This window comes from Pteropus alecto, unplaced genomic scaffold, assembly GCF_000325575.1.
Source record: "Pteropus alecto unplaced genomic scaffold, ASM32557v1 scaffold226, whole genome shotgun sequence".
NCBI lineage: Eukaryota > Metazoa > Chordata > Mammalia > Chiroptera > Pteropodidae > Pteropus > Pteropus alecto.
This window is the reverse complement of record NW_006440132.1, coordinates 1360376-1387086: the sequence shown is the minus strand read 5'-3', so window position 1 is coordinate 1387086 and position 26711 is coordinate 1360376. Positions and strand designations below refer to the sequence as shown.

At 38.0% G+C, this 26711-nt stretch overlaps 1 protein-coding gene and 1 non-coding gene across 2 annotated transcripts in view; one reads left to right on the top strand and one right to left on the bottom strand.

Annotated features, from left to right (window-relative positions):
* Positions 1 to 21768, bottom strand: part of MEGF9 (multiple EGF like domains 9) — an 82004-nt gene extending 60236 nt beyond the window's left edge. The window contains exons 1-2 of the mRNA XM_006917132.3: positions 21721 to 21768; positions 21087 to 21555 (exon numbers count right to left, since the gene is read on the bottom strand). Of these exons, the coding sequence (XP_006917194.1) occupies positions 21087 to 21555; positions 21721 to 21768 (517 nt within the window). The remainder of the gene's footprint in view (positions 1 to 21086; positions 21556 to 21720) is intronic.
* On the top strand, positions 8678 to 8803 carry LOC112484072. Its single transcript, XR_003047879.1, has one exon. It is a non-coding gene; the product is annotated as a U6atac minor spliceosomal RNA (small nuclear RNA).
* Positions 21769 to 26711: the final 4943 nt, after the last annotated feature.

Genomic DNA, 26711 nt, shown 5'->3' with positions numbered 1-26711 from the left:
CCCTAATAAAACTGGGCCATAATAAATGTTATCAGAGTTGTGCTTTATAGCCACCTAAAGTCATTATGTTGTTCCCTAAGAGAGCACCTTCATTATACATGATGTCAATATCTGATGTACCCTTTCCCTTCCCAGAACAATTTTTCTACCCATTTTAACAGCTTCTGAGACCTTGGGATTCGTGGATAAGAGACAAGTACAGCTTTTCAGCTGAATAAACAAAGACAGACAATGAGAGCAATGTGGCAAACACGTCTGCCCACTCAGATATTTTCCAAAGGAGGAGTTCATGCCCAGCTCCCTCAGTTGGAAAGCCAAAGGGAATAAACATTCTGGATATGTAACTGAACTAATATCAAAGACATATTTCATTGGCACTCTCCTTTCTGCTAATTGTTAAGCAGACAGTATGCAAAACTTTGGGGAAATTATAAGGTCCAAAGGCTTAAAAAATTTTAAGCGGTAATAAAAAAGGTAGGTACACTGGGATATTTTGTTGACAACACCAGATCTGACACATTAAAACAATTTTACTCACCAATGGAGACCAAGAAAGCAATAAGCTTTCACCAATGCTCTCTAGAAGTCATAATGTATATGTTAAGTGTGTAGTAAAAAATATGTGGCTATAGTCAAAGATGGAACTATTCAAAATAAAAATTATTTGTATGGTAGGGTATATTCTAAAAGACTAATGTTTTGTACTAACTATATATCAGACGTAGAATGTTTGACTTGGGTGATGCAATGTTTGAGGCAGCTTCTCTAACCCTTTTTCTCATTCAATATGAGCAGTACATTCCTAACCAGGTCTGCTCAGACACCCAGGGTGCTAGTGAATGGTAGTGCAGACTCTTCAGTGACCAAGCAACCAATATCCTGGAATTTGAAAAGAACTTTTTATAATGAAAAGTTCCACTATCAATAGACCATTTGCCTGAGTTGTTTTCACAGTTGCAATTGACCCCCTGCTGGAGCCCAAAATTTCCCCTGTATTAGCCCTATAGTCACTACACTAGCTAAAAATTAGGGTAGGACAGAGGTGGGGGAAAGTACTTTAAAATTCTAAGACAACAAAAGATGGAAGAAATTAGGTGATCAAAGAGAAGAATGTCTTTGTTATAAAAATAATATAGGCCATAAATATTTTAAAAGAAGTGTAAATAGTAAGTTTCTTGAACTCAATAAACATTTATGGAATGAACATTGTTCAAATAACAAATTTCAGCACAAGTTGTTTGCAGTTTATACGACCAAATCATTTCTTTGAGTCAGTTTACTCACATGTTAAACCTGGATAATAACATGTAGTAACCAATCCTACCCAAAAATTCAAGGAGAACTTATATTGCTAGTTTTCATCCTCAGTTGGGCTATACAAAGTATAGCAAAGTATAGTATCTAGCAATGTCAGAAACAATAAGAAAGCTACCAACTTTCATTACCTCTCCCAAAAAATGATCAAGTCTTTAGATTTAGTTTTAAAAAAAATTTCCCCCTAATCATAAAGAAAGCACTCTGCTGACTCTATATTTGATGATACTAAGAAATTGTTCAATTTTTTTTGTTTAGGTATGATAACATCATTGTAGCTATTTAAGAAAAATAGGAGAAGCCTTATAATTTAGAAATACATTCTGAAATATTCATTGACAAAATATAAGATGTCTGAAATTTATTCAAAATAATACAGGAGGAAGGTAAATGGATGGGGGAGATAAATGAGGCAGGAATGGCCTAGATGGTTATCTGGGTAGGTGATAGGTATGAGAGAGGCCATTACACTATTGAGTTAACATGTGTATATTTTCGAATTTTTCCATAATAAAGTTTTCAAGTGTCTTTATGCTACTTTCACAGGTATATTCTCTTAAGTTTTTGTTTATGATTACAAGGTCATTCATTGATCCCCTGAACAAGAGGTCAGATTTCAAATAAGCATGCTAGGCAAAAGCACTTCATCAAGATTAATCTGAATAAGGTAGGTTGGTTTAAATGCATTTTAATGAAATTTCCTGAATGTTTGGAAAATAAATGAGTTGCTATTCCAAAGACGATTTTAACAACTAACATTTATTGAATTCTTTCTCCCTATGCTTTCACTGTTTTAAGTGCTTTAGCAACATTATCTCCTAACAGTATTCATGAAGTAGGCTGATAGACTTAGAGAGCTAAGAGAGCTGAGATTTGAATCCAGACAATATGACTTTAGAACCTGCACCTTTAACCACCGATGACTGGATACTTCAAGGCTTGACAGTACTGGTTTTGGGTAGTATTGGAAAGAATTCAGAGAAAAGAGGAAGAAAACTACTTTAGGCTCCAAAATATATATGCATGGCTTTGTCAGGGAAAGTAGTGGGAAAGGGGAGTGGTTTAAAAACTTTTGAAGTTAGGTTGATCAAATATTGAATTACAGTTAGTTACCATTCATTATTATATGACCTTGACTAAATTAAACACCTCTCTTAGTACAGCTTTAATATTCCCACAACAACAAAACAGTAATTATGTCAGATGAAGGATATATTAACTAATCTTAACTGTGCAAACCATTTTGCAATATATGTATATATCAAATCATCACATCTTAAACTAACACAATGTTGTATGTCAATTATTTCACAATTAGGTGGAGGAGCGGGGGGAACCTTCCTTATCCTTGGTTTCCTCACCCATACTTTGAAGGTTTGAGGTAAAGGCGAAAAGTGAAAATGTATGCAAAGGAATCTAATACTTAAGTATCCTAAAGCATACAAAGTCTGTTCCTCCATCAGACCGTAAATACCTAAGTCATTCGCCAGTCTATCCTCAGATCCTAGCACAGAACCTGGCACACAGAAGGGCTTGGGTGGGTTCAGTCTAACAGCAGATCCATTAAGAGGTCCAGCATCAATTGCTGGCTTTATTTGCCAAGTCTGTATATTAGTTACACCAACAACAAGCAAAATAGGTTTCAAATGTTTGCATAATAAGAAAGGACAGAAAACTAATTCATGCCCACCTCTTATTATTACATTACCTTAGTATGTAAACCCTTTAATCAAAAATTAATGCTGGAAAAAATTTAGAGAGAGAGTGGCCTCTAATTATCTTTGCGGGGGATCATTTACTCTTTCAGGAGTACACTGTAGTTTCCAGGCTGATCTAAATCACAAACCTTACTATGTCACTTTGGGGCTTATACTTCTTTATCACTTTTAGAATAAATTTCTAAGCGTGACATTTAAAGCACCTCATCACTTCACAACTGCTGAAAATTCCACCATTCCCTGTGCTACCCTCACATACCCTCTCCTTCCCTACATAAGCCACTCAGGTCTTCAGCTCTCTGAACAGGCTGCATGTGAGCTTTCTTACCTCCATACCTTTTCACATGCTGCTCCCTTTTCCCAGAGTGCCATTCCCTCTCCTCCACCTCAAGACTCAGCTCCAAGAAAACTTCCTCCAGAAAGCCTTCTTGGACACCACCCGTCACTCGCAATTCCCAGATGTCTGCATGAGGAGTCCCCTCTTTGCTCCTGCAGTATGTGAATGTCACTGTGATGGAACTTATTCTGGAGTCTGATTTTCCGTATCCTCCACTACGTCCTCAAGGGCAGAAACCATACCTTATTTGTCTCTGCAGGATCTCTCTAGTCCAGCTCTAAGTGCATAGCAGGTGATTAATAAAGATCCAATAAATAGAGGAAACTCACTTTAACATGGAAAGCCCAATGTAAACATATTGACAAAAGCATACTCTTTTCCCTATTACTTAAATAAAAATAAATGCAAAGTCTTAGTAAAACTGAACCATCTTAGTAAAACATAGTTGAAAGCCAGTTTAAACATGGCAAGACAGAAAAATAACAGGTGAAAAGAGGATCTGAAATCTTGTCTGGTTAAAAAAAAGAAGAAGAAGAAAAAAAAAGATTGGTTAAGCAATAAGGAAATACAAAGTAATAGCTTCCTGACACTTGTGGCTTTAGTCCCTCAAGACTATTTAATCACTGATTTTAAGTGTGTGTATTTCTAAATGAGTGATCTATCATATGAGATTATCCACTAAATGAAATATTGAAAGAGAAATCCTCATTTTCTGATAAACTATTAAAGGGCCTGTTGTTAACAAGAAAGATCATATGTTAAGAGAAATAATAATTCTCTAAAACAGTAAGTTTAACCTTTTTTTTTTTTTTTTGGAACAAATGTCTGGAGTCCATTTGGAATTTCTCAATAGAAGTTTTATGCACAAGTTACATAATGAGTAACACACACGAAAGTACTTTACTAAGTTGCAAAGTTCTTGTAGCAACTCAAAGTTCTTGTAGTAACACACACAAAAGTACTTTACTAAGTTGCAAAGTTCTTGTAGCAACTCAATAGTATTTGATATTGTCTCTATTTCTGACAAATTTGTGGGTCACCTTTTATACTAACTGAAATGGACCTAAGTTTTGGAATTATACAATTTGTCCTTAAATGCCATCCTAGCTAAAATGTATAAAAATTATTTATCTGACTCGTAATAGATATCTAAGTCTTCTCTTCCTGAAACCAATTCACAATACAGATCAATTAGTCTAACAAAAAAATGAATGTGAAATTAAAATAGTAGTATGTAAGGATGATATGCTTTGGCCTTTCAGGTAAAGTGCATACTTTCTACTACAAATCCAAAGACTAAGAGGAAAACCAACAAGGGTGGTAAACAGATTTAGGGTATAGACAGAAAAACAATGACTACAAATCAGAAAAGAGAGTGAAAGTGGCAAGGGAAAAAGATTTATTCAAATGAACAACAGTGGTTAGAAGGATATAATAGAGCACATTAAACTCAATCTACTTTCACATGTTAATTTGCCATGATAGAAAGAGCTTCAAAAATAAGACAGATTTGGGTTTGAGTCCCAACTAACTAGTACTTCGCAGCTATGTAAGTGTTGGACAAACAATTTAACTTGATTTCAGACTTGGGTTTTCTGTAAAACAGGGTAACACCACAAATTCAGAATTGAAAGGACGAGAGATAGTAAAGAATCAAAAAGAGTAGAAGTAGTGAAAGTAAATATTCAGAATAGAGTAATACCAAGAACGGCTAATATTTAGAAGGCCTACTTATGCCAGGCATTTTAAATACTTCGTATATGTTATCGTTTAATCCTCATAATAATCCTGTGAGGTAGATGCTATTATTATGCTCATTTTACAGCTGAGAAAACTGAGGCACAGCCCCAGGTCACACAGCTAGTCAGTGGAAGAGAAAATGATTCAAATCTAGGCAGGCTAGCTCCAGAGATGATAGTTATCACTAATAATAATACTTTTTTAATGAGCTTGAACAAAAGTTCTCTTTCAGCTTGACATAGTTGTGCTTCTGTTCTCTCCCAAGAGCTAACCTCTAAAAGCTATAGCATTCTGATCTCGGTACGTCTCTGCTATTCCATGGCCTTTGTAAGAATAATTTCACCATTATGGGCCTTCATTTCCTCATTTCTTCAAAGTGAAATGCTACTGCCCTAGGTTATTATATTTTAAAACAGGATACAGGACAGTTTGCCCAACAGCCTTTTCTTCCCAGGATAGATGCAATCTCAGGATATAGCTAGTTATACAAAAGGAAACACAAAAAGGTTTTATGTCAAGCAGATATGGTACTTGAGGCCATTTTTGCGGCTAGTGACTATAGTGGTAAGTCTGGGAAAGAATTCCGAATTGCCCTTTTCTGATTATGCTTCTGGATAGAAGGAAGAGGTAACCAGAGATAAACAAGGCAGTTTCTGGCCTCATATTGTATGCGATCTAGTTGGAAAGTCTCAAATAATACTGTGAATTCAGCCATTCACAATCCAAGAACTTTCTGCCTGTGTCATTCTCAGAGATAATTAATTTACTATTTAGGAGAATCCATTTAGTCAGTAAATATTTACTGAGGTCCTACCACATGCTAGGAATTAATCTGGGTGCTGGGGGTACAGTAATTAACAAAAAGAGAAGCAGACAGACAAAGAAAAAAGTCCCTGCCCTTATGGAACTTGCATTCTAGTGGTGGTAGGTGGGGAGGATTTATGCCTCCATTCAGTTCAACTATTTATCAAGTACTTACTATGTATGCGCTGAACACTGTCCAAGGTAGATGTTAAAGAGTACAAACATCAATAAGCCATAGCCAATAAACTACTTGATAACAAGGTATAGAAGAGTCAGTTAACATAAACAAATGATACTTAAAACAAGAATCCTTAAAAATCAAGTAATTAAAAAATATAAAATTAGACTATGCAAGGTACAACAGTAAAGGAGGCTGCATGGATGTTTTTCAAGGACAAATACATTTGTCAGATGAAAGAAAGGGATGTGGTAGACATCTGTTATTATTTTTGGTAACCTGGCGTCATAGTCTAATTTCCTACTATTTCAGAATTCCTATTTGATGGAATTCTCAATCTTTTAAGCCTTGCTATCACACCACAAAGGTTCATAGTACCAGATTATTTTTTTCCCATTCCCCTTATATCCAGGACATGGGCAAGAAATTGAGGCTCTCACAATCACATTCACCTTCATCTGGTTTAGAATGAGAAACTAATGATTCAAAGCAATGAGCATGAGGCTCTGGTGGCAGAGGGGAAGGTGGCTGCCACGTGATAAATGGCAGCAGTACTTGCTATTGCATCCAGTACCCGTCTGCAGTGTTGGTGGTGCAAACTACAGCCACTAATGTTCAGTGGTAGTGTCAGTGGCATATTCAGTGGACCTCTCTGTGACACAACTGGGCATTATTTCTAGCTCATGTCCTGAATTTGGTTCCCCTGGAGATTCTGTGAACTCTTCAATATCCTTTTAATAAATTCTGTTTCTGATTAAATCAGCAAGCATTGTTTTCTGTTGCTTACAATTAAGGCCCTTATTAAAACTGAAGAGAAGGGCATTCCAAGCAGAGGGAACAGCATAAGCAAAGTAATCAGAGGCCAGTTAGCTTAGTGATTAAGAGAGGAGGCTCTGAAGCTAGACAGATCTGAATTTGAATCAAGGTTCTATATTTTACTAGCAATGATTTCTTGCTTAGTGTATTTAAATTCTCAAACCTCAATTTCTGCTTAATAAAGTGGGGATAATAATACATATTTCTTATTAGGTTCTTTGAGAATTAAGCAAGGTCATGATAATTCATTTAAAGCTCTTATCAATCATCTGACACAGATGATTGCTTTATTAATAATAATAAGCATGGTATTTGCGAGGAAATATAAGCAATTTGATTCTGCCGACGTTTAGAGCATAAGGAGAAGGGTGGTAGGAAATAACTACAGAGACAGATTGTAGAGACATTTTAAGTCATATTAAGAAACTTAAGCATTATGGGCTGGAATCACTTATGTGATTAAATAGAAGAATTATACTGATGTATCATTATCACATTAAATTCTTAACTAGGAGTCTATGACTAGGTTTTGCACTGTATATGTATTCTCCACAGCTATAGTTGCATAGTTCGTCCTGACCACTGTGCTTGTACACTTGTTATTGTTGTTATTGTTGAGTCCTGATGCCATATAAACTCAAGCTATGTAATTCTTTTTAATAAATACAAGTCCTCCAAAACTGTGTATACCATCTGTCAATACATTTTGCAAACAGATCAGAACTAGCTGGGTCTATACTGAAAATAACAGTTTTTCCTTCATCTGATCTGGGAGAGGGGGAATGCATCCTCAGGTGACTGGCAGAACTATGAATTACATCTGCACGTCTGAGATTCTTCTATGACTTTTATAAAATTAAATATCACCTGCTATTTTTTACAACATATTGTTTTACATCAGCATCTTGATCTAGAGTCCATATTAAATTAAAGATAAAAGGTTTTATTGCCAAGGCAAGAACAATCAATACTACTATTTTGCAGTGTGTGGTATGTGTTGCCAAAAGCTAATAAGCATTACACTGTCTCTGTTAGCACTGGGTTGACAACCTCCCAGTTACTGTTCAGGTCTGCTGTACATTTATCATGGTTGTCTACCTGTTTACTCTCATTTAATTTCCATTATCTCCTCTCCCCACCTCCATATCCACCTCTGAGAAACACTCTTTGATCTAATTTTCATTTTCACAGTAGCTACTGAAATCAAACCTGAGTCACTGTGTAATTTAGAACAAGTGCTGAGAAGAACGATGTATGGGCTTGCTGGGGGGCGGCTAGGGAAGGCGATAAAAACAACCCAAAATGTGCTCTGTAACCACTGACTGCTTTATTTCATTTTCTGCTACTCCCATCTGCTTTGGCAATGCAACACAATTTAGTCAAAAGAAAAAAAGAACACAGACTTTTAAGTCAGACAGAGCTGGGTTTGAATTCTAGGTCAACACTCAAGAACCCTATTAGGTTAGTACTATTACACTCAAGTTACAGATGATGGTATAGAAGCCCAGGGAGATTATGTGACTTGTACTGTGTATGTGCATGTTGTATTTGGCAGGCTTTCAAAAATGTCAATGTGTAACCAATATAAAATTGAGTGGTCGTGTCTTTCTATAGGCCAGTCTTATTTTCACTTTAGTGGGTCATTCGTGGCTAGAGCTTGATACCTATAAAAGATCCCAGAAGAGTATACATCTGCCAGAATTGGACAATAGCTGTTTCAATGATTCCTGGAGTCCTATCTTTACATTTGCTTTTTGAAAATAGCTTCCACTGCTGTATGAAAGGAGGGAAATTTAGCACTCCCTTTAACAAATATGAAAGAGGTCCTCAGGCCTGACAATATGCAGATGGTTAAGGCATTGCCACCTACTTCCTGACATCTAACCATCATTTTTGACACTAAACAGATGGTTACCAGAAGGGAGGGGGTTGGGAGATGAATGAAAAGGAGACGGGGAATATAGTCAATAACAATGTGATAAGTTTGCATGGTGACAGATGTTTACTAGTATAAGTGGGGTGATCACACTGTAAGGTATAAAAATTTCAAATCACTACATTGTACACCTGAAACTAATATAACCAATATAATATTATATACCAACCATACTTAAATTAAAAAAAAATTTTTTAAAGAAAATAGTTTCCATTTAGTCCAGTTCTGAGCAGTACCAGTACTGTTGTACCTGCATCATGTCACAGGATAATTTTCGTTTGACCTGGGCTGCTCTGACAGGATAGGATGTGGTTAAGCATATTGGTCCTACTCTGCATCTTAAAACCACCCATTAGAAAATGTTGATCTGTGATAATGTGCAAATCTTCCTGGTTACCAATGTGATGCCAGTCTACAGACTGTGTCAATTAATCTAGAATTGACAAAGTTCTCTCTGCTGTTTTTCGAACACTGTGACCTAGGTAATAAAAACTATTAATAATGATAGCTAACTCTGAGTGTCTACTATGTGCTGATTATTAATGTATGTATTGATTACTAAGCACTTCTGAATTGTTTTACATGCATTAATAATTTAGCCCTCTCTCAATAACGCTATGGTTCATATTGCCCTGATTTAAAAGTTATAGCCTTTTTAAACTAATAATAAAATTAAATTTTAAAACAAGTTATAGCCTTTTCTTCATAAATTTCAGAGAATAGGGATCATTGTGTAAGGTAGATATCTGTTTCCTGAAGGCATAAGCCACACTATTCTTTAGCACAGCACCTAGGCCTTTTTTTGGCAATGTATGAGCTGGGCAGATGGGCACCTTGACTTCTTTCATCACAGAATCAAAAATACTAAATGCTTGGCTTGGTTCAAGAGCACTGGGCTTTGGGCTTTCAGGGCCCACTTGAACCCAAGAAGAATCATGCTTATGCTGGAACAGATGCAAGAAAAATAATCACTGGTTTGGTTCTGCTGAGGAGTACCAAGTCTCAAGAAAAGCATCGTATGGAGTCTGAGATCTCTATTCAAAATGGATTTACATTCTTTTTGGTGACATGACAAATAAAAGTGATGAATTTTTTTCCATTTTGATCTGTCATACACTTGACTTCAGAAGAGTGCCAAATCCAGCCCACACCTGTTTTCATAACAAATAAGCGATCTCATTTATTGCTGTTAGAAATGGAGCAATGTACACAGTAATAAAATATTAAACTTAGTAATTAAAAAAGCTTTATGGTATGGTGTTTTTCAGTAACTATTAAGAGGTATCTAATATAGTAACTTGAATGTAGTAAGCAGAGTTTGATCATTTAAATTATAATAGTACTACTTTCAACTTTATTTGAAAAGGTCCCATTTCACAATGTTAAAATATTTGAAACATGCTAAAGAGCAATTTCAAAGCAATACATCCAAACAGAATTATCTCAATGGTAGGGAGGGAGATAGAATAAGAATAAGAATCGATGTAAAAAAATTCTGTAGTTATCACTAAAATGTTAACTTTAGTAGTTATCTCTGGGTTCATTTTTTGTCTTTACACATCATTATATTTTCTAAAATGAATATATATTATTTTTATAATCATAAAAAAATTAAGTAGAATCCATTCTAAAGCAATAAATTAAAAATAATATTAAAGAACTATAAAAGCACGGCTTAGTTTATGAGTTTAATACGAGCTAAGAATTATTTTTATTTTCTCAAGGTAGTACATGAGAAAAACAATACTGAAGAATCCCAAACCTTTGGAAAATGCCATAACATAATTGTCTATAACCTATACAAATATGTTAACTCCAAAGTATCATAAAAATTTTTTTGCATAAAGAAGCCACCTGTAAACACATGTGTTTACTTCCTTGTTGTGTTTAATCAAAAGCTATCTTGTTCGCATTACATTTTAAGCTATATAAATCATGTAAAGAGAAAAGGATACCAGAAAACAGTTTGAATTCTGTAAAGCCTTTGTATTTGAGAAAAACCCACTATAATTTACATATGTAACTTCTAAAAAACCTTGGGACACTAGAAGAAAGTAACAGGCTCCATTTTATAGTTAGAGAAACTAAGTCACAGAACCATTTTTTAAAAAATGTGCTCAAGAACTCACAAAGTAAATGGAAATAAAGACTGGACTTTAGTTCTTCTGCTATTCCACTGATTAGCTGAATTATTCGGCTCTGCCTTTATGGACAAGTTGAAGCAACAAACTAACTTAAAAACTAAAACCAGTTGAACAGGGTAGGTTTGCAGGCAATGTACCAACAATTCAGTATAATAATACCCAACAGCTAGATTGCTTTGTGTTTTTGGAACACTTTATAACTATTCATTAAGCCACACATCAATAGATGGTGGAGCCATATGGTTAATGCAGTTCATATAGAACAGATAAATCAAACACGCTGTAGGATTATAATGAAGTCAAATGAGAAATCTATGGAAGAAAAAGCCCAAAGCCTTCCTCTAATCAAGCTTCAAAAAAACAATAAAATAGGATAAATATATTGGATTATCAAGCATCCACTCTTATCTCTCATTTTGTCCATTAACCCTCCCCAAACGACCATTACCTCCCTACAAATGATAGAACCGAAGAGAAGCTAAAAGCTACTCAGTTCATCCAATTTCCTTTAGAGAAGCCAATATTTAAACTTTCCCTATAATATTTTTTAAGGAATTTCACCTTTAAAGACTATTTCCAAAATTAAAATGGTCATACAGAACATGATCTTCTCCTGTAACAGTTAACAACACCACTTCTAACCTCTTTATTTTGCTCACGCACTTCAAGTAAAAGCACTAGATTTTCTTAAATGGTAAAAATCGAAGAAGATCCCTGGTAATATGCCAGTTTCTAGGACGCATGCAAGACTGAAACAAAGGTTTCCAACGTCAGTTATCTAAAAAGTCTAAAATTTACTAAATAAAAATTATTACCATACTCCAGACAGGTTGAAAACATTCGTATTCCTTATCATTTTCCCTATGACTAGTCAGAATATGTTCCTTTTCCAATTGAATAAGTTTCCTTTCCCTCGGAGCTTAGCTGTCTCCCTGGCAAGGATATCATATAGAACAGATGTTACAATCCCATCTGATCTAATTGCAAAACATATGGACAAACTGAAACCAAACTTTTGAGAGCTCTATATCTTTAAAGGAATAACTAATCAAAGATCTTCTATTGGTAAAGGTTGTGAACAATGCCATGAATTCAAATTTTGCACAATTTAAACAAGATCTACTTTAATTAATTCAATAAGCTACTTTAATTAATTTTAAGTGCATATTTTAAATTCCCTATAAAGAATAAAACGGATAAAGAATCATCTCTGTTTTCAGTCTCTTCTAAGATCTTAGTTAAATTTCCCCTAATGGTACCAAATCTTAGATATGTCATCCCTACCATATGTGTAAGGTTTGTCAGGCCTCAGGAAAGTTTCATTTCTTGAGTATTGTCTTCAGCAATCTCGTTTCTTCAAAACCACAACTCACTGAGATTAGCAAATATCTCTGATGCAAACCAAAATGGGAAGTCAATGGCAGAAATTACAGTTAAGTGGCCCTGGGTAACTTAACTTGATCTCATGTAAGTAAAGGCTTACCAAGCTTATCACAACTTTTTATTCACTTTTTTATTTTATTCATTTATTTTTGTGACGATAAAATTAAAATTGGATATATTCGCTGAAAAAAAAATTGAAAAATTCAGAAAACACAAAGAAGGCAATTAATATGACCCATAGTCCCATTATTTAGCTTTAGCCACTTAATGTTTTAGTATATTTCTCTCCTCCTATGTATAATGCTACTAAACATAATGGAAGCATTTTAATGCTTACATAATAGTTCATAGGTTACCATAATTTCTTTATCATAGAATTTTAGAGAAGAATTCCTATTTCAAATGTTTTTACCAAAAAAAAATAGTCTTTACTGAAAGAAATCCAGCATTTATAGATCAGATGATAATGGAGACAAAGTGTGCGTGGTGATGTGGGAGTGAGGGTTGGGGTGGAGGGCCCAAAAGCAGACCTACTTGGCCTCCACATTCCTTATACTGGTCCCAAACCAAGGAACACAAGGTCCCCAAATAACACAGTTTAAAAACTGCAAATCTAGTCTAACGCTCCCATTTTACAGATGAAATTACTTCACCAAGATCACAGAACTGATAAAAGAACAGGGGAAGAACTTAAAGTCCCACATCTTACAGACAAGTGCTCAGCTTTTCCAACTTAGCTACTCTTTCTTTCTACAAAAGTCATCAGATGTCCTTTTGTCTATTGCTGTTCTTGCTTTAAGAAAAATAGAAGGGACTAAGTTATGCTAACAAAAAAAATATATAATTAATTAATGTAACTTGCTGGATTCCAAAGAACTCTACTTGCCCAAAGTAGTAAAGGGGAAAAGAAGGAGAAAAGTTCATTTCTAAACTAAGGAGAAAGGACATGAGAATACATTATTTTCCTCGAGAACACATGGCAATTATAGTATAGCTATAAACCATTATTTCTTCACTCATTCAATCATCAAATATTTATTGAGACTCTATTCTGGGCTGGTCATTGGGGATACAATTGTGAACAAAACAAACAGAAATCTCTACCCTTATGAACTTTAAAAACCTGAGCAAGCTACTTTACATTTCTAAATCTGAGTATTTGCCATCCATTAAGGATAATAATATTTAACTACTGCATTGTTTAAGATTTAAATAACATGAAGTATTTTTTTAAGTCCTGGTAAGCAACTAGACATATAATATATGCTAAAGTAATATTAATTATCTTTCCTATCAAAGTGTTAAATATTAGATTAGAAATGAGAGGTGAGAGAGTACATCTCTTTGCTACTAACACAGTGACTTGAAGCAATACAATTGAAGTAGTATGTTAAGATAATTTCAAACGGATTCCTACACTTGGAAAGAAGTAAATCATATTTACATGAGCCCTCCTAATCAAGTTATCTCCATCACTATTTGTTACCTCCATCATCATTTGTTATCTCCATCACCTTTGTTATCTCCATCACCATTTACTTTGAATTACTAATGGGCTCTTTCCATAACATTCAGCCCCATATGGTTCCTAGGAAAGAGAATAAAAAGTAATCCTCTTCTTTGAATACCATTTTTCTATCCTGTAAATATGGGTAACTAATTCAGTCAAATATTTACATTCAATGAAATAAATTTAAAAGACAACAGTTTGAAATACAAAATATCAAATGTGAAACTCACCAAAAACCTATAGAGATTTTGTCACTGTTCACCTATAAAAGTACCAACAGAGGACAGAAGCCAAGCCTTTCTTCACTCATATGATACCCAGAAATTAACAAAATATGGATGTCAGAGTCTTGGAGATTCTAAGAGCACCTTATAAACCACAAAACACTGCATGCTTGTTAACTAGTAGAAGCTCTCTGTTCACTATTAACTTTAATTAGATTTCTACAGAGGAAATTTTGTCATTCAAAGGATCAAACATTTGTTTCTCAACTAAATTAAACCTTTCATACTGGTATGTAGCCCCAATCCACCTACTCTTCCCTCTCCCCAAAAGACAGCTCATATAATTTATAAATAGAAAAAGAAATTTGCTACTTATTCAAAATACTTGATTTTTTTTTTTGAGGCACATAACCTCTGTTATGATAGTTTTTTATTCCTCAGGCGAAGGGAAAAGAAAAAAAAAAGAACTGGGCAATAAAGAAGACCCCAGAACAAAACCAAAATCTTTTCTCTCGTTTTTTCCCATTTTTTCAAAAAGAGAAAATTAATAGCATGTCCTGAATATTATATAAATAATGACATTTTCTTATCAAGTGAGCTTAATAATAAATTAAATAGACTAAAAACAAATTCAAAGAAAAAAGTCAAAGTCACAGAGAAAGACAGGTTTTGTTCTGAGTGCAAAGTGTTCAACCCTGTGCACTCTGTTACCAGGACATCTTCAAGGACCTTTTGTTCCTCCAGAAAGACTTTTTGGAAGAATTGGGCTTTGAGGAGGCACTGAAGGAGGACAAAGTGGTAAATTGTTAAACAGAAAGAATAATTTGGTTCCTTAAAGAACATGAAAGAATAGATGAGGTCAAGAATAAGAGACAAGAGTGAGAGAAACATATAGGAGTTTAAAGTGAAAAAGTAAGCAAGGGAGAGTCTCCAAATATTTCAAGTGCACATAAAGATGTCTGAGACCTGAAAAAATAATCCTGACAATAATAATTATCTTTGGAACAGTGGCATTACCAGAGGGATTATTTTGACACAAATTTATCACATGTACTTAGATATATCTAAAAGGATAATTATTTTGAACATACTTTTACTGTCATCTAAACACATATGTATCCAGACATTATCTTTTTTGTCACAATTTTTAAAACATCTCCCTTCAAAGTTAACAGGGCAATTAGGGTAGTTGTTTCTAGTGAAAAACATATAAACCAAAAGGTATTCGTAAAAAAAAGACTTACCGCAGAAGAGGTGCCCATAACATGATCTCAACATTAATACAGACTTTTATAACATTCTACAGAAAACAAAAATCAAGATTGAGACAAAAAGTATAAATTAAAGCTGTTTATAACTTAAAATACCATCTAACACTGTCTTTCAGCCAAACAAGATCTTACATATCTATTCTCTTCTGATCTATTAAGTGCCCTAGAGCAGTAATCTCTTAGCCATAATTTAGCCATCAGTAGAAACAGCACCGTGATACTTTTCTTCCATTCTTTTTATAAGGGTGCCAGCACGTCTGGAACTTAATACATACATGTTTAGAAATGCTGAGATGAAAAGTAATGCACACTTTAATTTTATGGGTCTTTTAAAAAATCAAGATAAAAAGACCCAGTCAGATTAATTCAATGTGCAAATTTTCAATTAGCCAGAAGGCTTCCTGGGGACATAATTCAAAAGATTTGAAACTAATGTTCTGGAGTTTAACTATGCTGTTCCAGAAACTAATGAGACAAAGGAAATTCTACAGAAAGCTAGGTACTTATGCCAGGAATGAGATATAGTGAATTTAAGAAGTCCATGGGCCAGGCCCTGAAAAGACTACAGTCAAAATTTTCTCTATCACAGACCATATTAGAACTGAATTGAAGGAAGAATTAGAGCTATAATTTAAAATCACAGTTGTAAAATTGTGAAACAGAAAAATTCAAGGAGATGAATGAATAGTGCACAATGGAGTGAAGGGAATAAATGCCAAAGAACAATAGAAATTTTTCAGATTAGTACCCAAAAAACAATATATTTAGCAAAATGGTCTCCTTCTCTTCTCTACTATGTAATTACTTCATTAAATGCAAATAATATGAATTCTGGAACCAGGACGACTGGGTTTGCATCCAGGCTCTGCCACAGCTGGGTTTCTCTGAGCTTTAGTTTCCTTATCTATAAAATGAGGAAAAGAATAACTTGATTATACCTAATTTTTGTGAGGATTAAAAAATTCATATATGTAAAGCACTTAGAACATTGCCTGGGACATAGTAAGTACTATATGTGTTTGCAATTACTGTAACAGTGGTCCACAATCCCTCAGACCTGATGCTGAATACCAGAAGATTCGAAAATCAGAATTTTTTCTTTAACTCATATGACAGCACAGTCTGACTAGAACAAATGCAAGGCTGTTTTCAGTCTTTATTTATCCTACTCAGTGTGAATATATATGCATTTTGCTGCAGATATTTTCATGTGTTTGATTTTAGGATGCTGCCCCAGATCTCAATCAGATGTATTTATTAACTTCCTAAAATCCAAAAAATTCTAAATTCTGAAACACATCCAGCCCCACAAGTTTTGGACAAGATTATGAACCTACATTACCTTCGGAGCTGAATAATTTCTATTTCCTTAAAAGAATGGTATCTTCTTAAATAACTACAAGCAAATAAGACCCCAAATCTAGCAGTTAATTTTAGGATAAAGAAAATATTTCCCAGTACGCATTCCCAGAATGTTCTTTTCAAATAAAATCCATTCATAATATTTTATGTACATGTCATAATAGTCAGATTTTTCAAACTCTAAATTCTAAGGCTTGCTTTAAGCCTATTCTCTTAACTTAGATCACAAATACATGATTAAGGCTCTTTGGGGGGCATTAATATGCCCCGAATCATGCATATCAAATTATCACAGAACTTTAGAGCTGGAAGAGACCCTTGAGAACTAATCTAAACTATTATTCCTTTCCTTCCAAATTGTTTAACATCTATAAATTTACTCTCCCCTATGAGGTAAGAATAACCTGCTCTAACTTGTCCTTAGACTCTGACTATAGGAACACCCTGTAGGTGAATGTGAATAAACTGGGTGGGGTACACTGACAGACGTGGGATCTAAAAGGATGACTCAAATGTAGCACAATAAATCTTACATGTTTGGCAAATGCCTCAGCTTATACTTTAGAAAATAACAAGAATTTCCAAGTCCAGAATGAAGGAAGACCCATCTAGCACATGTGGTGTTGTTTTTTTTTTAAAGACTGAGCTATCTTAATGGACTTAATGAGTTAATAACAAGTTGTGGCTGCCAAAAATGCTACTCTGATTAGGCATAACTACGTCAACAGTAGTATAACATCCAGAAAGAACAAGGTAACTGCCCTCTCTACTACAGCTAGTTAGAGCACATCTGGAATAGTATGTTCAGCTCTGTGCTCCACACTTTGAAAGAGACACAGAAAGAGTAAAAAGTCCAGAAGAGGGGTGACCAGGATAGTGAGGGAACCTGAAACCATGTCACATAAAGAACAGTTGAGAGAGCTGAAGTTATTTAGTCCAGACTCAGAAGGAACATGATCACTGTCCCAGAATCCCTGAAGAACTATCATGGCACAGAGAGAGCAGATTTATTGTACATGGCCCCAAAGGGCAGAAACAGAACCAGTCTGTGTTAACTACGGGGAGAAACACTTCATCCATGTCTATAGAAGTATTTCATAAAATATAGAGCCACCTTAAGAGATAGTGGCTTCTGAAGTCCTATCTAGACCTAAAGGTCCATTTCTTTTTCCCCTGTATTCCCACATTCAATCTTGGCTGTCATAATCAGACAAACGAAAAGCATAAGGACTTTTTTTTTTTTTTTTTGCATCTACACTAGAATCTTAGCAGCAGATAGTAATTGCTCCAAGTTCTGTTAAATAGATGCATTAAAGGCCCATAATTTTAAAACTCAAACATCTGTCCTCACATCAGTCTCTTACTGCTGATGGCTATTATTCTCTAGTATCAGAGTCTCTCCTCTCCCTTCACCCTTCTTAAAATGTCCTACCAACCAATCGGCCAAATGTTTTGCCAGGTCTGTAGGAGGAAAGTGCCTACTTGCTAGCAATTAGTTTCAGTTTGCGATCAGTGTCCCTGTAAATAAAAGAGGTCCCTAATTGAGGGGCAAGCAAGAGCTCTTAGCTAGACCTCTATGAAAGAAATTCTCATTAATTCAAAGAACAGCTAGAAGACCATCCAATCATATATCGTCAATGGCATTCAGTCCTTAGAGGAACATTAAAATAAAACACTCTGTACAACCATCTACCCAAACGCCAGGGAATCCAACTTTGCAAGCCAAACTAGGTCTCTCAAATTCTGGTAGAAGTTTTCTTTGTGTCAGAGAGATGTGTTTACTGTTTGAAGTAGACTAGAACCCATGCTCAGACAGAAAGGCCACACCTGATTATATCACTGTGAAGCTAAAACTACCTATTAATATGTCCAGTCAGTTCAGCTGCTGAGAACTAAACACAGGCAATCCATAGTGAATTTACAGAAAAGTATGAACTACAGAAACTTTAAAACACCGATTCGCTGAAGATGGACATCTTTCTAAAACTTCTGTCACCCAAAGACCACCACAGACATAGGTACATGTTAGTCCATGAACAGTTCAGATGGCAAATCTTAATCATCCAACTTTACTTCATTTAGAATTGACTTGGAGCCTATGAAACTCCAGCCAAAGTATTAGAGAATATAATATATACAAGATGGATTTAACAAGAACACATTCTTCTCTGGTACTTTTTAAAGTGAAGCCCAGGAGCAATCCAAGTGTCCATGAATAAGGAGTTCGTTAAATAAATTATGATACATTCCTATAATGAAAAATGCAACTGTTAAAAAATAAGGTAGACTTAAGTACTAACGTGGGAAAAAAAAAGTCCACGATATATAGTTAAGTGGATAGAGCAAACTGCAAACAATATTTATAGAATTCTTTCATTCTGAGTTTTTAAAAACTATTTTTAAAAACTCTGTGTGTATGTTCATATATGACCAGGAAAATGTCTGAAAAGAGATCAAACTGTTAACAATAGTAACCTCTAGGGAATGACTGGAACCAGGAGGCAGTAGTGACTTTCACTTTTCCCTTTGTAGACTTCTGGTTGTTTGTTTTGTTTTTGTGTTTTTTTATTTTTTGCAAGTAATGGTTACTTTGTGATTTAAAAATAACAATATAAAAATAATAAAAGTAAAATATCAATTACACAGACTTATAGTAACCATTCAAAATAAGTGATCTTGCTACTTACATGCTGTGTGCTTCAAATTCCAGAAAACCTAACTCATCCTTTTTCTATTTTACTAAAACAAATAAAAATCACCACAAGTCCCTACTAGGTTCCTCAAATGCTTTCTATCCCACAACAACAAAGCCTAGTATAAAGATAGCTAACACACATGGTGCTTACTCTGTACCAGGAACTGTTCTAAGTACTGTAAATGTATTAACTTAATCTTCACAGCAATCCCATGAGGTAAGTACTATGATCTTCAATTCACAGATGAAGAAAGGTTAAGTGACCTGCCCAAGATTACACAGTTAAGGGATAGCGCTAGGATTCAAACCTAAAAATGGGCTCCAGAGTTCATATGCTCAAGCACCATGCTTCCTGTCTCTCAGTAATATGTCAATCTCTCCATACAAAGGCCAAAAAAGGTTACAGTCAAAACCCCACTAGTTAATACACTCCTTGAAGCTAGAAGAGATGCAAACTTAGGTTTTTTATGGGTGGATAATCTACATTCCTACTTATGTCAATGCTAAGCTCCAACCCATGATTCAAGCCTGTATTAAGACTAATAATCATGTGGGAAAACTCTCTACAAACTCAATTATAGTCTGAAGTCCATACCTGACTCCACAGTAAATCATTGAGCCTAGGATTTAGGTCAGAGATCCCTCGACGTAAGTACAAATGTTTGGACAAATCTCCACCCCAACTCAAAGCAAAGGAATTCAGAAACTCTTGTCTAATGTCTTGACAAGGTGGGTTTTATTTTAGTTCCAGTCCCATTTTAGAATGAAAGGAGAAAATAGGAGTTGTCTCTGACTTTGCCTGAAAACTTCAAACAGCAGGAAAAATCTTATTTTCTACATGCACTTAAACAGAAATTGGCATTTATCAGCATCAGCAAAATTGAACATTCTAATTTAAGGGAGAAAAAAATGGGTATCCCTGCTTAAACTGTGTATTTGTCCAAACATATTGACGTTATAATTAAGGGTGGAAAAAATGGTGCAAAGGAAGGGATTTAACCTAATTTATAAATGTGCTCAACCTAGATACACACCTGTCCCAAATGACCTACTGAATCCACATATTTGCAGGGAAAACATGGATTACAATGTCTCTCTTTTGGGGGAGTGGGGGCTCAACTGGTCTGTACTACTGTTTGTAAACAAAATCCTCTCAATATCCCTTCCACCTGTCACATGCACATCTGATATTTATAGAAACAAGGAGAAATGAACAGGAAACTGGAGCTTTGGGAGGAATCCCTTATACTCCAGCTTTTGACCCATCGGTTGAAGGTGGTACTGTGCTGGCTTTCACACTTTCCCAAATAACAGCAGGCTGAGAGACAGGGTGAGCGAACAGAACCCAAAAGTTTGTGCCCATTCTGGGTGTCTGACAAAGGCCAGAAAGCCCTGTTTGGAAAGGGGTGCAATGCCTTCCACACGGCAGCCGCCCCCCTCCCGAGGAAGCGCAGCCCAGGGGCAACAAAAGACTTTCCAGACTGGGGGGTGGGGAGGCAGGTTAGCTGGAGCTTGGTCCCAACTCCCCTTGAGAGTCGAAATCTGGGGAATCTTTGGAGCAAGAAATAGTCTATTCCAGCCAAGAGCCCTATCCTCGTAAGGATGGGCAGCCTCTGGGGAGGGTCTTGCCCGGCGAAGAAGAGCTGGGACTCACCTGGGGGAGAAGGGGTGGGAGGCTCGGTGGCAGGTGGGGTGGGCGGGACTCTGCTGCTGCCTGGGAGAACGCGGGTCGGGGTCTGCGGAGTGGTGAGCGCCGGAATGGTGGTCGCTAAAGGGGCGGTCGGCACCGGGCCAGTGGTCGTCGGGAGAGTGGTGGGCGTGGGTCTTGTCGTCGCCCGGGGGGTGGTCGGAGTGTGTTCCACCGCCGGAGGGGATGTCGACGAGGGGCCGAGAGGCGCCTGAAGGGTGGTCAGAGCAGGTCCGGACGTCGCCCGAGGAGGGGTGGTCTCCCGGGACCGGGCTGAAGAGGACGCAGTCAGAGGTCGGTAGACTGTAGCGCGAGGGGGTCCGGTCCTCGGAGTCTGAGACGTGGGAGCCGTCGCCTTAGAGAAAGGATGAGTGGGCTCGCCCCCTAGCCCCGAGCCCGGCGACGCGTCCACCTGCCCCGCGGCCCCACTGTATGGCTACTTTTGTCCTGCAAATAGCAGTTGAATATGACAGAAATCATATGGCCCAGAAAGCCTAAAACATTTGCCATAAAGCCCTTTTACAGGAAACATCTACTGACCCTTGTCCCGACCCATTCATTCATTCAGTCAGTCAGTCAGTCAGTCATCTTCTCCCTGCACTCGGACCAGGAAAGCCGCCGCAGCCGCCACCGCCACCGGGCGCACCATCGCCACCTCCCTCTGACAGGCGGCCGGCCCTGCGGGCGGGCCCCAGAGCGGAGGGAGAGACCCGGCCGTGCGCGGACAGCCCGCCCTCCCCGATTGGCAGCTTCATCTGACCAATGGGAGGTCACGCTAACCCACGTGATCCACCCGTTCCTCGGCCTCTTTGTAGCCTCACGGGCCAATCAGAGGGCGCCGAGAAGAGGAGGCGGAACTAAGGCGGGAGGAGGGTGGTGCGAGCCCGGCTCCAGCCGATCCGGCTCGCCGCAGCCCGGGCTTTGTCTACCCAAGGAGCGGGGCGCGGGCCTCCGGCACCGGGCGCCGCGGAGCAGACAAAGGACGCGCCCCGCGCGACAGACGCCGGGCCAAGTCATCTGCTCCATTGGGCTGCAAGAGCGACCCGGGCGGAGAATCCGCTCTCAGGAGCTTCCCCGCCCTCTTGAACAATGGGGCGCTGGAGCCGCACCCGGGTTGGGACTGGGCTGGAACCCCCGCGATGGGCGAGGGTGGCAGCAGCAAGACTAGCCGTAGAGCTCAACATTGCCTCTGCTGCCCGAGAAAGCCGAGCCTAGCCTCCGCCCTGCGAAGTCTGAGCTGCCGTTCCCATTTCAGAGACTGGGAAACTGAGGTCCTTGCTGAGGGCCTTCTTGAACCAACACCCACGCCGTCACCAGGGACCTGCCTGTGGGCCAGGCGCTGTGCCAGGCAGGACCCGGGGTCTAGAGACCTGCCAGGAGCGTAAAGTGCAAGGTTCCTGCGTTGGGGAGAGAGGCTCACATGCACACTTTATCCGAAACCCTGGGGAAAATTGGACTGACGGGTGGGACTTCTTGCTTTTTTTTCCTGCTGAGTGGTTTCACCTCTAAAATGAGGACGTTACACACCTAACCCACTCCCACCCTGACCACCCCTTCCCCCCAGCTGTTGTGAGAATTATGTACTGAAACGGCTTAACTCAGTGCCTGGCCCGCAGTAAACCCTTATTAATGCTGACTACTCTCAGTGTCCTGTGTTAAGATAAGCCCCAAGCCATAGCCCTGTGTGTCCCCAGAGCCGGCTTGCGTATTGCAGGGATTGGGGTTGGTCTGTTAGCAGAGCTTGACCCTGGTTGACACTGAACCCTGTGTGAGGTTGGAATTCTGGCGCGCGGCCTCGCACCATCCGCCCAGGATCCTGAGCTTGCTCAGGCGCTTGCAGCCTCGGCTCAGCAGCTTTCAGAGGGAGCTAGGCGGGGTGGGTTTGTCATCTGACAGGGCTTAATCCCAGCCCCATCGCCAGCCCATTCCTGGCCCTCGGCTACGTGATGTTTGCCTTCGTGCATGGCTTCCCATTATTCACTGGCCCCCAACCAGAATGGCAGGATGAGATTTGCATGTGAACCTGTGTCCATGTTAATGAAAAAATGCATGTATTTACCTACATGAGTAGTGGGTGGGGAGAAAATATGTACGTGCTTGTGTATGAAAGCGTAAACATCTTTGTGGGTCTGTGTATGAGTATTATATGTATTTGCGTGAGCTTATGAGTATGGAAGCTAGTATCTATTTGCATATATTGTGTTTTAAGTATCTGCATGTGTACTGGTGTGTGTTTTATGTATATTTTCTTTGCGTTTTTGCGTCTGTGAGTATCTTTGGGTGTGTCTTGGTAGGTCCATCTATGTATAATGGGGGGGGAGCACAAAATGAGAGAGGTGTGTGTGGGTGTTCTGGTTTCAGGCCACTATACAGCACACACAAATCAAGATTCTGTTTTTAGCTTTGTTGTGAGAGGGGGTGAACAGGTCATGCCCCTTCCCAATACTCTTTTGCTGATTCTTCCTCACACTCAAATCCCAACCAAAATACCATATCCTCTAAGACTTCCCTAGATCTCTGAGTGGGAATTAATCTCCATCCCAATTTTCCCACTGCCCTTTGTTTATTCATTGATTACAACCCTGATCTATCAATCTATCTCTCCCCGGCCTCTTCCTAAAAGGATTAAGGATGGCTTTCAGAAATATATACAACAGGATAAATTGAACTGTCCGTACAGCTTTATTACTTTCATAGGCGTGTATCCTCCTACTACTAGGACTACTAGAACTTGCAATTTGTCTATTTCTCCCACTGGGCTGTGTTCTCTGTTCTCAGTGCCTAGCAGGGGTAATACGTGTGAGTGCTAATCCATGCTTGTTAAGTTGAATTAAACTGAAAAATCCTGTGGTACCATGGGAAGAGCTTGTATCTTCACAGTCAGACAGATCTGGGTCATGACTCTGCCAGCTGGGTGACCTTGGAGGAAACCTCGAACCTCTCTGAGCTTCAGTTTCCTCATCTGTAAATTGGGGCCAATAAATTCTGTCTTATTTAGTTGAGCTAAGGATGGTAGAGAATATTTTACAGAGCCTGGCACACAGAAGGTGCTAGACCTGTGTAGGTTCATATTTCATTTATACCAATGCTAACTTTGAGCTTTCTTGGCTGAAGCACCACAGCAGAAATCTCTGTCCCATAATTTCCCCATCAGGTGACATGGCTTGATGGTTGCCCTACCACATATCCCTAAGTATAGCTGAAAATGCTGGGTTGGCCCTCAGCTGTGCTATATCAGAGATTCTCTGGCAGTAGGAGAGAAGAGCTGATGCAGCTTCTTCGCCTGCAGAAAGACTAGAAGACCTTGCCTAGTGATCCAGGCCAGCTCTCTGCCTCAGAAGTAGGGAAACCCCCTACTTCTGAGATGGGTTAATTGCCCTGTAATATATACAGAAATGTTGATTTTTTAAAGGCAATTTAAGCATATTAATGTTATTTATTCAACATTTAATTCTTAAATTTCTTGCCCTGACTTTATCTCTAAACTTCAAGATGACTTTAAAATTTTCTTAGGAATAATACTTTTCTTTGTGTTTACAAACAGAAACACATTAAATATCCAACAGCAGAGAATGGTATTATATCTGTTCAACTTAATCATGCAAACTTATTGTAAGGATGGCTAAAAAGACAGTATAACAAATAGTAATACTAGATCATTGAGCCCTTACTATGTGCTAGACATTACTAGAGTTACACATAAAATATTCTGTTTAATCCTAAGAAGAACCCCAGGAAGTAGGTACTATTATTATCCTTATTTCACAGATAAGGAAACTAGGGCACAGATAGGTTAAGCCACTTTTCCAAGGTCACATAGTAAGTGATGGAGCCTGAAATCAAACTGGCTCTAGTGCTTCCCTTAACAACTGTACTATAAAGGGAAAATGCTTATGATCCAACTTTAAGAAGAAAAGAGAAAATAAAAATTATAGCTGTGACTCTCTGTGTACCTAATGTTGACTGGCACTTTTCCTGTTGTTCCAGAAATGCAGCTAAGGGCCAGGGCTCTAAAGAGAGCTGTCAACCCACCACGACACCTGGGGCCACAGGACTTAATGAGAGGGCCACAGAACAGCAAGTGTCAGACAGGGCCTTGTCGGAGTTGATGAACAGCCTGACCTTTCTCCTGTAGGTAATGCAGACATTATAAAGGGCCCCATCTGACTCCTCTTTGATTTCAACACCTAGCACAGTGACAAACACACAGAAGTGGCTCGAGAATTGTTTATTGAGCTAAATGGAGCCTTATGATCTGGCAGACACTGTTCCAGGAGTTTAGTACTCATAATACATTTATTCCTCAGAGGTAACGCTATACCACCCATACTTAAAAGAAGAAGAAACTGAGCCACCAAGAGGTTAAGGGACTTGCCCAAGATCTGCCCAACTCCAAAGCCCGGGTTCTTCTCTAGACTCCACAGTCCATTCGTGTGGCCACTGTGTGCTGCACGTAGTAGGAGGCTGATGAACACATTCTACAAGGAAGAATACATACACACCAAATTTAGCCCTCCTGCTAGAGCAGAATCGAAGAGAAGCTTTGAGAGTAAGAAAAGAAGGCATAATTATATAATAGACATGGCTCAGAAAAATAACTTCATCTCCCAGATTCCAATAAAACAGAGAGTTTCCTCTTTCTGGTTTCACTGAAACTGCAATGCTGACAGTTTCTAATCCTGCTGGAGTCTATTCTCCTATCAGATGTGGCTAAATGCAAGGCTTGACGTCATCCGCAGACAACTTTGGGATTATTGGGGCCACTATTAGCAAAGTCTGTCCAGCAAAGAACACTAACATAACCCACTGGGAAATACAAGCGGCTAAGAAGCATGGACTACCTGTACTGTACATTCAATTTAAGTAATCAAAGATTTGCCAATTGAGACAATGAGTTACCATTTTTTTAACCTATTGATTCATCAACGATTTAAAACAACTGATAATACTTGTTGCTGGTGAGGGAGTGCCTCATACTCTTGATAGGAATGCAATGATAGAAAGTTTCCAGGAAGCCTGAAAAATATTTGCACTCTTTTGACACACTATTTCCACTTTTAAGAATATATCCAAGGGAAATAAATAATCAGAAGTAAATAAAGATTTATGTATAAAAATGTTCATGAGAATGTTATTGATAATAGTGAAAATTAGAAAAATTGAAACAGATAGCAATAAGGGGTAGGTTAAATACTTTGTGCTCTGTGACCTCCCTATGTTGGAACACTATACACCTATAAAAAATTACATTCGTGAAAGAAATTCTTTGTGAAAAAAATAGGTTGCCGCTACAGTGGCCAAAATCTGGACACTGACAACACCAAATGCTGACAAGGTTGTGGAGCAACAGGAACTCTTATTTATTACTAGTGGGAATGCAAAATGCCACAGCGACTTTGGAAGACAATTTGGTAGTTTCTTATAAAATGAAACATACTCTTACCATAGGATCTAGCATTTATATTCCTTGGTATTTACCCAAAGCAGCTGAAAACATACGTCCACACCAAAACTGGCACATGGATGTTTATAGCCACTTTATTTATATTTGCTCAAACTTGGAAGCAGCCAAGATGTCCTTCAGTAGGTGAA